At 43.6% G+C, this 12,581-nt stretch overlaps 1 protein-coding gene across 2 annotated transcripts in view; it reads left to right on the forward strand.

Moving 5' to 3' along the window:
- LOC121291470 (importin subunit alpha-7) overlaps positions 1 to 12,581 on the forward strand; it is a 154,844-nt gene that overhangs the window by 126,178 nt on the left and 16,085 nt on the right. For both annotated transcript variants that reach the window (XM_041212696.1, XM_041212697.1), the window contains one exon: positions 3,951 to 4,078. In XM_041212696.1, the coding sequence (XP_041068630.1) occupies positions 3,951 to 4,078 (128 nt within the window). The remainder of the gene's footprint in view (positions 1 to 3,950; positions 4,079 to 12,581) is intronic.

A 12,581-nucleotide genomic window follows, 5' to 3' on the forward strand; every position in this document is an offset into this window, starting at 1 on the left:
AGAAAAATATTTTCCAATAATATATACATTAATAGCTTCATGACATTGGGACATCATCTTTCTCCAGCACTGAAATATTCTCCTTGACCATTACTGCCACCCCTCCTCCTTTTCTTCCTCTCCTTTCTTTTCTGAACACCTTATATCCAGGAATATTTAACACCAGTTCTGCCCTTCCTTGAGCCAGGTCTCTCTTATTGCCACAACATCATATTTCCACATGGCAATCTGTGCTTGTAACTCCCCAAACTTATTTTCTATACTCATGCATTCACATGCATGCACAGTAACCCTGATTTAGACTTCGTGACTTTCTCCCTTACTCCGATTCCACTTATTAACTTACTATTCTCTATCTGTCTCTCCCAGTGTTTTGTGCACCCCTGGTATTCCTCTCTAATATTCTCCCCTGGTTCCCACATCCCTATTGAGTTAGTTGAAACCCCCCCCACAACAGCACTAGCAAGGAACTCAATCCCGGCTGTACAGCTTGTACAGGTGCCACCTTCCCCAGAGCTAGTCCCAGTGTCCTTGAAATCTAAAGCCCTCCCTCCTGCACCATCTTTCCAGCCACGCATTCATCTGCCTTCTCCTCCCATTTCTGTACTCACTTGCACATGACACTGGGAGTAATCCAAAGATTACGACATTTGAGGTCCTGCTGGCTAATTTTTGACCTAGCTCCCTAAATCGTGAAAGCATGACCACATCCCCCTTCCGACCTAAGTCATTGGTACCAATATGGACCATGACCTCTGGCTGACCACCCTTTCCCAGAAGAATGTCCTGCAACCACTCGGTGACATCCTTGATCCTGGCACCAGGGAAGCAACGTACCATCCTAGAATCAAGTCTACGGCCGCAGAAATGCCTGCCTGTAACCCTAACTAATGAATCCCTGATAAATATAGCTCTTCCCTTCTTCTTCCTCCCCTCCTGTATAGCCGAGCCACTCATGGTACCACAAACTTGGATCTGACTGCGCTCCTCTGATGAACCAGCGCCCTCACCAGCTTCCAAAACAGAAAACTGATTTGTGAGTGGGACCCCAAGTGTCTCCTGCACTACCTGCCCAGTTCTCTTGCACTGTTTGGTGGCCGCCCATTCCCTTTCTGCCTCCAGGTTCCTAAGCTGTGGTGTAAGCACCTCTCTGAATGTGCTGTCCACATAGCGCTCAGCCTCATGAATGCCACAGTGACTCCAGCTGCTGCTCAAACTCTTCAACTCGGAGCTTGAGGTTCTGTAGCTGGCAGCACTTCCTACACAAGTGGTCGTCTAGTGCTCTAGAAGCATCCATGACTTCCCACATATTATAGGACACACATTCCACTTAACCAAGCTGCCCTCCCATGTCTTAACTTTATTTTACATTGGTTTATTTACATTACTTTATTATACTGGCTCTGACTTTCCCTTATTCTTAACATTTCTCACTTAAATCAATAGCTACTATAAAAGTTATGCACTTTTCTAATTTACGGCAATTTAGAGACAGTCCTTGACAGCAGCTTCTTACCAGCCAATGAACTTGCGGTTTTCCTGAGATGTTACTGTTTGTTTTTTCTCACACTCTCCTTTCAAACTCAGCCAGTTAGGAGCAGCTGACTGATGGACCTCTCCAACTCCTACGTAAGTGGCGTAGGCCTCAAGCCTCTGTCCCAGTTTATACTCTCCCATTCTGCTAACTTTCTCGCAGGTCTCACCTCTTTTAACTCCCAGGTAAGTGTAGGCCCCAAGCCTCGGTCCCAATTCATATTCGCCTGCTCCCGCTTGCTTCCTTGCAGGTCCACCGCTTCTCCTACTCCCAGGTAAATGGTCCCAGCTGATACTACTGGACAAGTCAGATCCCAGGGTGGAACCTGTCTTGATAGATCCAAACTTTTATTGTTTTGTTTAGAAACGTGGAGGACAGCAACTGAACAGAGTCTCAGGAGTCTGCTGATGAACTTTTAACAAAAGACTAAAACTTTTATTAAACAAGAAAAGATTAACTATATTACAATATTCCTTAACCCACAACTATACCTTTACAGATATATACAGATTCGTAAGGATAACACAATTTACAAAAGTTACCTTATACTCTCATGTTCACAGTAAGTACATAGTCCATGTAAACCAATAGGCAACCTGTGGTCAGGCACACCACACTCTGAAACCAAGTGGCAGATGCCACCCTAAACAAATGCTATGGATCCCTCATTAACTCCCCCCAGACGCTTGTCACACCGTGAGCCAACCGGTCTCACTGAACTCCATCTTTCACATGAGGGTTTCCAATCTACACTCTTGAAGAACCAGCTTTGGAATCTTCTTCCAAATGATGCTTTTTCTCGGACACTTTCCAGAGGGGCCAACCCCAGGGTTTTGAACTCTCTGGTATTCCTCTCCCTTGGATCACCACGTGCATTCAAGCTTTGTCTTCCCCACACTCTCTCTCAGATACTCAGCTGTGCCAACAGAATGCCACTGATTCACATGCCCATAGTAAAGAGCTACAGACCTTTGGCTGTCTCCTTGGATCTTGTGGTTTCTCGCAAGCCTATTTTGCTTTTAAGTCTGCATCCTGCAGCCTCATGTATAACCTGTCTTGTGTTGCTAGATCTGTTCAAAATCCATCCCAATTTGCATGGCGATAGTGCCACACAACATGGTGGAGGGCATCCTCAGTGTGAAGGTGGGACTTCGCCTCCACAATGACTGTGTGGTGGTCACTCCTACCAATTCTGTCATGGACAGATGCACCTGTGACAGACAGATTGGTAAGGATGAGGTCAAGTATGTTTTTCCCTCTTTGTTGGTTCCCTCACCACCTGTCACAGACCCAGTCTAGCAGCTGTGTCCTTTAGGCCAGCTTGGTCAGTAGCAGCAATGGACACAGGTCTCCCACCTAGAGTACATTCTGCACGCCTGCCACCTTCAGTGCTTCCTCCAAGTGGCGTGATGATGGTGGTGTTTGGGACATTAATCTGTAAGGTATGATTCCATGAGTATGATTATGCCAGGCTGTTGCTTGACTAGTCTGTGGGAAAGCTGTCCCAACTTTGGCACAAGCCCCCAGATGTTAGTGAGGAGGACTTTGCAGGGTCAACAGGGTTGAGTTTGCCATTGTCGTTTCTGGTGCCATGGTTGATGCTGGAGGGTCCATCCAATTTCATTCCTTATAGACTTTTTACAACTGATACAACTGAGTGGCTTGCTAGGCCATCTCATGGGGCATTTAAGAGTCAACCACGGAGCAGGTAAGAACATCAGATTCCCTTCACTAAAGGGCATAGTGAACCAGATGGGATTTCACAACAATGGTTTCATGGTCATCATTAGGCTTTTAATTCCAGAGATTTTAATTCAAATTCCACCATCTGCTATCGATTTGAGCATTACCCAGGGTTTCTGGATTACTAGTCCAGTGACAGTATCACTATGCCACTGCCTCTACCGTGCTGCAAAGTTCTAGTTAAAGTGCTGTTTGCCTTTTCCAGAGTTGGCATTGATGGGGATAGGGACTTTTCTTTAATGTACACTTTTTCAAATCTACAGATGGTAACTTTGTGGTGTCAGCTGTGGCTCAGTTAGTAAGACTCCCATCTTTCAGTTGTCCATTTGTAGTTCAAGTCCCAATCCAGAACTCTGAGCACCAAAATCAAGAATGGCACTCCTTGTATAAATCCCTTCAGTACTGAGGGAATGCCGGAGTATCACAATTGCTGTCTTTTTGGTGAGACATTAAAACGAGGTCCTGTCGGCCACACACACACACGCAGATTATCTGGTCATTGTCGCTTTCTGTGTGTAAATTGCTGCTGTATTTCCATAATTGGAACAGTGTCTACACTTCAAAAGTATTGCATTGGATGTAAAGTGCTTTGGGATGTCCTGTGGTCATGAAAGATGTATTATAAATACAAGTCTCTTTTGTTCACTTTTTAAAACTTTATTTTTGTTTTAAGGCTGTAATAGATGCAAACATCTTTCCAGTGCTGATTGACCTTCTTCAGAAAGCAGAATTTCGGACGAGGAAAGAGGCAGCATGGGGCATCACAAATGCAACTTCTGGAGGAACGCCAGAGCAGATTAAGTGAGTGACATAAGCATTTTATTTGTCCCTCCTCTTTTCCTCATTGTTTCTGATCACTTCTTTCCTAATAAATTGTCAAACTTTTTGATATCCTTTGCCAGTTTCTTTACAAGCTCCCATTTGGTAGTTTTGCTATTTGTTCTGTTGCCCTTTGTTTTTTTTATTTTTCCCATTAAAGGAATCTGTGATTTTTTGTATGTTTTTTCTTTGCGCTTTATGTTGTCTCTTACCTCTAGTGATCCATGGCTTTTTTGGCAATTAGAGCTCCTGTACTTTAGGAGTATAAACTTTTTCTGTATCATATTAAAATATTTTTGAACATCTAGGCGCAGACGCAATGGGCCAAGTAGCCTCTTTCTGTGCTGTAAACTTTCTATGATTCTGTGCTCTCCTATTGAACATCTGTCTTTCTACCCATTAACAGATTTGCGCAGCTCACTGTGGACAGTCTCTGTCCCTTGGCATTGAAATCAGCCTTAACCTAAATTTAGAATGCTTGCTATTTTGCAATTCTTCCTTCCAAACACTACATTTAACTTGATCAAATTGTGATCACTATTAGATAAATGTTCAAACACAGGCTGTTTCCTAAACCTGGCTCAGTGATAAATCTAATTTGACCTGACCTCTTGTCAGTTCTAGGACATATTGTTTCAGAAAGCTACCCCAGACACGCTCAAGGAATACGCTACCTTTCTGAACTGCTAGCCTGCTTGTCCCAATCTATATGAAAGTTAGTTCCCCCGTTAAAATCACTCTTCCTTTGCCACATGCTTTTCTAGTCTCTGGATTTATACAAGCTACCACTCAGCTGCTATACAGGAGCGGTGACATAGTGGTATTGTCACTCACTGGTGTTCCAGAGACCCTGGGTAATGCTCTGGGGACCCGGGTTCAAATCCCGCCAGATGGTGAAACCATTGCCAATTGTCGTAAAAACGAAAGTTCTTTAGGGAAGGAAATCTGCCGTCCTTACCTGATCTGGCCTACTTTTAAATGCTGGCCTAGCCAGCGACGCCCACATCCAGTGAATAAAAAAAAAAAATCTCCTCTTATTCTACTAAATTGAATACCCTAGTCGACCCATTCTCTCCTTGTACAACAATCCATCCCAGGAATCAATCAGGTGAACCTTTGCTGCATTCCCTCTATGACAAGTATGTCCCTTCTTAGGTAAGGAGACCAAAATTGCACACACTACTCCCGGTGTGGTCTCAGTAAGACATCCTTGCTCCTGTACTCAAATCATCTTGCAATGAAGGCCAGCATACAATTTGCCTAACTGCTTGCTGCGCCTGCATGCTTACTATCAGTGACTTGATGTACAAGGGCACCCAGGTCCCTTGTACATCAACATTTCCCAATCTGTCACCATTTAAATAATACTCTGCCATTCTGTTTTTCCTACCAAAATGGATAACTTCACACTTATCCACGTTATACTGCATCTGTTATGTATTTGCCCACTCACTCAACTTGTCTAAATCACCTTGAAGCCTCTTAACATCCTCCTCACCACTCTCATTCCCACCTAGTTTTGTGTCATCAGCAAACTTGGAAATAGTACATTTGGTTCCCTCATCCAAATTATTGATATATATTGTGAATAACCAGGGCCCAAGCATTGACCCCTACAGTACCCCACTAATCTCTGCCTGCCGCTCCGAAAAAGTCAGTTTATTCCGACTCTCTCTTTCCAGTCTGCTAACCAATTCTCAATCCATGCCAGTATATTACCCCCAATCCTATATACTTTAATTATGCACACCAACCTTTTATGTGGGACTTTATCAAAAGCTTTCTGAAAATCCAAATACTCCATATCCACTGGTTTTCCATTATCTATTCTGCTAGTTATGTCCTCAAAAAAAAACTCAGTAGGCCTGTCAAACATAATTTCCCTTTCATAAATCCCCATTGACTTTGTCTAATCCCATTGATATTTTCAAAGTGTCCCATTACCACATCCTTTATAATAGGCTCTAGTATTTTCCCGATTACTGATGTTAGGCTAACTGGTCTTTAATTCCCTGTTTTCTCCCTCCCTCCTTTTTTAAATAGTCTGGTTATATGTGCCACCTTCTAAGCTGTTGGGACTGTTCCAGAATCTGCAGAATTTTGGAAGATGACAGCCAACACATCCATTATTTTCATGGCCACCTCCTTTAGTACCCTGGGATGTAGATTCAGGCCCTGAGGATTTATCAGCTTTCAGCTCCATTAATTTCTTCACTAATTTTTTAGTAACACTAATTTCGTTCAATTCCTCCTTCTCATTAGGCCCTTGGTTCCCTTGCATTTCTGGGAAGTTATTTGTGTCTTCCTTTGTGAAGACAGAACTAAAGTAGCTTTTTAATTGCTCTGCCATTTCCTTGTTCTCCATTATAAATTCTCCCATTTCAGATTAAGGGACCTTCATTTGGCTTCACTAATCTTTTTCTTTTTACATACTGTTAGAAACTTTTACAGTCTGCTTTTATATTCCTTGTAAATCTACTCTCATATTCTATTTTTCTCTTCTTAATCAATCTCTTTGTCCTCTTTTTTGCTGAATTCTAAACTGCTCCCAATCCTCAGGCTTGCTACTTTTTGTAGCAACTTTGTATGACTCCTCTTTGGATCTAATACTATTCTTAATTTCTTTTGTTAGTCATCGTTGGGCCGCTTTTCCTGCAGAAGGGAATGTATAACTATTGCAATGCATGCATTCATTCCTTAAATATTTGCCATTGCCTATCCACCATCATGCCTTTTAATGAAGTTCCCCAATCTAGCCAACTCATGCCTCATACCTTCATAGTTTGCTTTAAGATTTAGGACCCCAGTTTCAGATTGAACTACTTCACTTTCCATCCTAATGAAGAATTCTAACATGTTATGTTCATTGTTCCCTGAAGGACCCCACACAACAAGATTATTAACCCCTTCTCATTGCACAATATCAAATCTAAGAAAGCCTGTTCCCTAGTTGGTTCCTGGAAGTACTAAAAACCATCTCGTACACACTCCAGGAATTCATCCATCACAGTATTATTGCTAATTTGGTTTGCTCGTGTCGACATACAAAGTCCCCCATGATTACTGTGTCACCCTTGTTAAATGCATCTCTAATTTCCTGTTCAATGCTGTCCCCTACCTTACCACTATTGTTTGGCGGCCTATAGACAACTCCCATTAATGTTTTTTGCCCCTTTTGCTTCTTAGCTCCACCCAGACTGATTCTACATTTAGATTTTCTGCACCAATATCCGTTCTCACTACTGCACTGATTTCATCCTAAACTAACAAGTCCACCCCACCACCTTTTCCTTTTTGCCTGTCCTCCCTAAATATCAAATACCCTTGGATATTAAGTTCCCAACCTTGGTTCCCCTTCAGCTATGCCTCCATAATCACAATCATATCATATCTGTTAACATCTATTAGCGCTGTTAATTCATCTACCTTATTGCAAATGCTCTATGTATTCAGATACAGTGCCTTCAAACTTGTCTTTTTAACATATTTACACATTTTTTTTATACTATGGCCCTACTTGCTGCTAGCCCTCGGTCAGAATTTTGGTGTCAGCGTGCGGCAGTGGCGGGCTACCCACATAAAATGGCGGCGTGCAGCCGATCACGGGCGGCGACTTCTGACCGGCCAGGCCAACATACAGAAAATTCTTCCCCACGTTTCTTCTGCCTTCCACTTTTGCTTTCTACTTTTCTGTCTTTCATTTCTATCTTTGTTTACTTCTCTTGTGTCTCCCTGCTCAGGTTCCCAACCCCTGCCATTCTAGTTTAAACTCTCTCCCATAGTGTTAGCAAATACCCCTGCAAGGATATTGGTCCCGGTCCTACTGGGGTGCAAGCTGTCCAGCTTGTACAGGTCCCATCTTACCGAGAATCGGTCCCAATGCCTCGGGAATCTAGATCCCGCCCTCCTATGCCATCTCTCCAGCCACATATATGTCTGGCCTATTCTCCTGATCCTGATCTCGCTAGCAGTGGCACTGGGAGTCATCCAAAGATTGCAAACTTTAAGGTCCTGCTTTTTAATTTATTTTCTAGCTCCCTAAATTCTGCTTTCAGGACCTCATCCCTCTTTTTACCTATGTCATTGGTACTGATGTAGGCTGTGACCTCTGGTTGTTCACCCTCCCCTTCAGAATGCCCTGCAGCTGCTCAGTGACATCCTTGACCCTGACACCATAGAGGCAGCATACCATCCTGGTGTCAGTCTGCAGCTGCAGAAATGTCTGTCTGTGTTCCCCATACAATAGAATCCACTATCGCTATTGCTCTCCTGCACTTTTTATTTCAACCCCACCACCGCTCCCGGGTAGCTGAGCCACTCGTGGTGCCACGGACTTGACTCTTGCTGCATTCCCCTGAGAAGCCATCCACCCCAGCAGTATCCAAAATGGCAAATCTGTTAGAGAGGGAGATGGACCCAGGGGACTCCTGCACTACCTAGTGCTTTTACTCTGTGTGGCAGTCACATATTCCCTTTCTGCCTGTATACTCTTTACCTGCAGTATGACCACCTCACAGTACATGCTATCCACGAAGATCTCAGCTTTGCAAATACTTCACAATAATTCCAGCTGCAGCCCCTGCTCGAAACATGGATTTCGAGTAGCTGCAGCTGGAAACACCCCCTACACTCATCATTGCCCTGGACACTGGAAGTGCCCCTGACTTCCGACATCGCACAGGAGGGGCATTCCACTTGGCCAAGCTTCCCTGCCATGACTTACCCTTAAATTACCCCCTTTACTTTTACCTCCTCTAGTTTGAGGAATGTTAAATATGTACTAGGGACCTTACTATTTATATTTTAAACACTAGTTAATCTAAACTAAAGAGCAATTTTTAGCTTAAAGACTGGACAGTAGAAATACTCAGCCCTACTTACCAAGGCCACCTGGTCTTGGGCCTGGTTCCCCTCGCTCTTTAAGGCCACCCCTCCTCTTGCATTATCAAATTCTTTTTTAATATTTGTTCATGGGCATCGCTGGCTAGGCCAGCATTTATTGCCCATCCCAATTGCCCTTGTTCAGAGGGTATTTTAAGAGTCAACCACTTTATTGAGGATCTGGAATCACACGTAGGCCAGACCAAGTCAGGACAGCAGATTTTCTTCCCTAAAAGACATTAGTGAACCAGATGGGTTTTTACAACAATCCACAATGGTTTCATGGTCATCATCAAGACTTTGAATTCCAGATATTAAATTCAAATTCAAATTCCACCAGCTGCAATGATGAGATTCAAACCCTAGTCCTCAGAGCATTTTACTGGGTCTCTAGATTAACGGTCCAGTGACAATACCACTATGCCACCGCCTCCCCAGTGACCAAAAGCAAAGGACCACCTCTTACCTTTCCTCCCCTAACTCCCTTATTCGCCCAGCTCCCAGCACTAATCTAAGTTGCACTCAAGTGCTGAATTGCACTAAGTCTCAGTAATGGCGACCATGTCATACTCAATTTGCACCTGCGGTTCATTCAATTTGTTCTTTATACAGATGCCCAGAGTATAAAGACTGCTTAATTGGGCAACACACCCTGACCTACTCCTTCTGCTCTAATGTTTTGCTCTTGCATTTCTTACTTCTCTTTCCTGATTTAATTACTTATTTTAGGTTTCCCTTTTCCTGTAATAGCATGTTTGATGTAGTCTGTGTGGGGTTTAGTAAGGCTTTTAACAAAGTCCTACAATGACAGACAGCTCAGAAAATTAAAAGCTCTTGTGATCCCTGGGAAAGTGGCAAGTTGGGTCCGTCCTGGGTCCATTAAAATGGTGATATATTGGGAAACCCAAAGGGATCTGAGTGCCCTTGTACCCCAGTCAATGAAAGTAAACAGGCAGGTGCAGCGAGCAATTAGGAAGACAAATGGTATGTTGGCCTTCATTGCAAGAGGATTTGAGTTCACAAGTGGGGATGTCTTACTGCAGCTTTACAAGGCCTTGGTGAGACCACATCTGGAGTATTGCGTGCAGTTTTGGTCTCCCTGTCTAAGAAAAGATGTACTTATCATAGAGGAAGTGCAGTAAACGTTCTCTGGGCTGATACTGGGGATGACAGGATTGTCGTATGAGGAGAGATTGGTTCAACTGGGCCTGTATTCACTAGAGTTTAGAAGAATGAGAGGGTATCTGATTGAAACGTAAAAAATTCTAACAGGATTAGACAGACTGGATGCAGGGAGGATGTAAACCCTGGTTGGGGAGTCTAGAACCAGGGGCCACAGTCTCAGGATATGGGGCAGGCCATTTAGGACTGAGATGAGAAAAAATTTCTTCACTGAGGGGGTAGTCAACCTGTGGAATGCTCTACCACAGGAGCTGTGGAGGCCGAGTCACTGAGTATATTCAAGGAAGAAATTGATAATTCTTTGGATATTAGGGGCATCAAGGAGGTATGGAGAGAAAGCACAAATATGGCGTTGAGATAGAGGATCAGCCATGATCATTTTGAATGGCGGAGCAGATTCGAAGGGCCAAATGGCTTACTCCTAGTTTCTATGTTAAAATTGACGGTGGCAGGAAGCAAAGGGTAATGATCAGGTGTTCTTGTGACAGTAAGGCTATTTTCAGTGGGGCTCCACAGGGCTTAATACTGAGTCCTATGCTTTTCATGGTATAAATCAATAATTTGAACATGAATGTAGGGAACATAATTAAGCTTGCAGATGATATGAAAATTGACTTTGTGGCTGATAGTGAGAAAGTTTTGGTCATTCAGGAGATGTGGGCTTCGCTGGCCGGGCCAGCATTTATTGCCTATCCCTAGCTGCCCTTGAGACGGCGGTGGTGAGCTGCCTTCTTGAACCGCTGCAGTCCATGTGGTGTAGGTACATCCACAGCGCTGTTAGAAAGGGAGCTCCAGGATTTTGACCCAGCAACAGTAAAGGAACGGTGATATATTTCCAAGTGAGGATGGTGAATGACATGGGAACTTTCAAATGGTCCTGTTCCCATGTATCTGCTGCCCTTGTCCTTCTAGATGATTGTAGACTACAAGATTGGTTAGGTGAGTCAAAAAGTGGCAAATGAAGTTAAGTCTGGAGAAGTATAATGTAATGCATTTGTTGAGGGCAAACAAGACAGGGGAATAAACAATAAATGGTAGGATACTGAGAAGTGTAGAGGAACAGAGGGTCCTTGGAGTGGTGTACAGAGATCCATAAAGGTAGTCCAACAGGTAAATAAGGTGGTTAAGAATGCGTAAGGGCTATTTTCATTCATTGGCTGTGAGAACACTAGTTAGACCACAGTTCTGGTCACAGCATTACCAATAGGATGTGATCACACTAGGGAGGGTACAAGGAGATTTATGAGGATGTGGCCAGGAATGGATAATTTTATGAACAAAGAATGAGTAGGCTGGGTTTGTTTTCTTTGGAACAGAGGAGGCTGAGGGAAGATTTAATTGAGGGACCTGGGTGGAATAACTAAGAAGGACCCACTTCTTTTAGCAGAGGGGTCAATAACTTGGGCATAGATTTAAAGTAATTGTTGGAAGGATTGGATGGGAGTTGAAGAGTAATTTTTTCACTGAGGTTGGTGGAGTCTTGAACTCACTACCTGAAAGGGTGATAGGGGCAGAAACCCTGATTGCTTTTAAAAAGCATTTGGATGTACACTTGAGGTGCAGTAACCTACAGGACTATGGACCAAGAGCTAGAAGCTGAAATTAAGCTGGATAATTATTTTTTTGGCCAGCTTGGATGTTGGGACAAATGACCTCCATCTGTGCAGTCATTTTTTTCTGTTTGTCATGCGCAAAGCCCTGTGCCTTCCCTCTCACTGCACTCCACCCCACCGCCCTCCATTTACTAGCTTAAAATCCTTGTGACTACTCTATTCATCATTTCAGCTTGGACCCAAGTACCTTCCTGGTTCAGGTGGAGCCAGTCCCAATGGTACAGTTCCTTCCTGTCTTAGTACTGGTGCCAGTGTCCAAAGAAATGGAATTCCTCTTTCCCACACTGCATGTTCAGCCACATGTTCACCTCCCTAATCTGCTTATCCCTTTGCCAATTTCCATCTGGGTCAAGTAATCCAGAGATTATAACCCTTGGGGTCCTGTTCTTCAGTTTAGTTCCTGGCTCTTAATACTCTCCAAACAGGACCTCTTGCCTGCTCTTTCACATGGATCACAAGGACTGGATCCTCATCATCCCTTTCCAACATCCTTTCAAGAGATCCCTTAACCTGACACTAGATAGGCAACATAGCACTTGGGACTTCTAACCATTGGTACAAAGGATGCCATCTAACCACCGAATAATAGAATTCCCTACAACCACCACACTAATGTTCCCATACTCTCCTCCTGCTTCCTCGTTTGGACAGCCCACTGCTCCAAGGTGCCATAGTGCACATTCCAGCTGTCCTTCCATTACATTTTATCCTTATTCTCACAAATAGCAAGTATGTTGTACTGTTGAATAGGATCAATTTCTGTGAATCCCCATTCTCTATCTCACCTGGGTTCCCCTTACTCTGCACTC

This window comes from Carcharodon carcharias, chromosome 19 (assembly GCF_017639515.1).
Source record: "Carcharodon carcharias isolate sCarCar2 chromosome 19, sCarCar2.pri, whole genome shotgun sequence".
Taxonomy (NCBI): Eukaryota; Metazoa; Chordata; class Chondrichthyes; order Lamniformes; family Lamnidae; genus Carcharodon; species Carcharodon carcharias.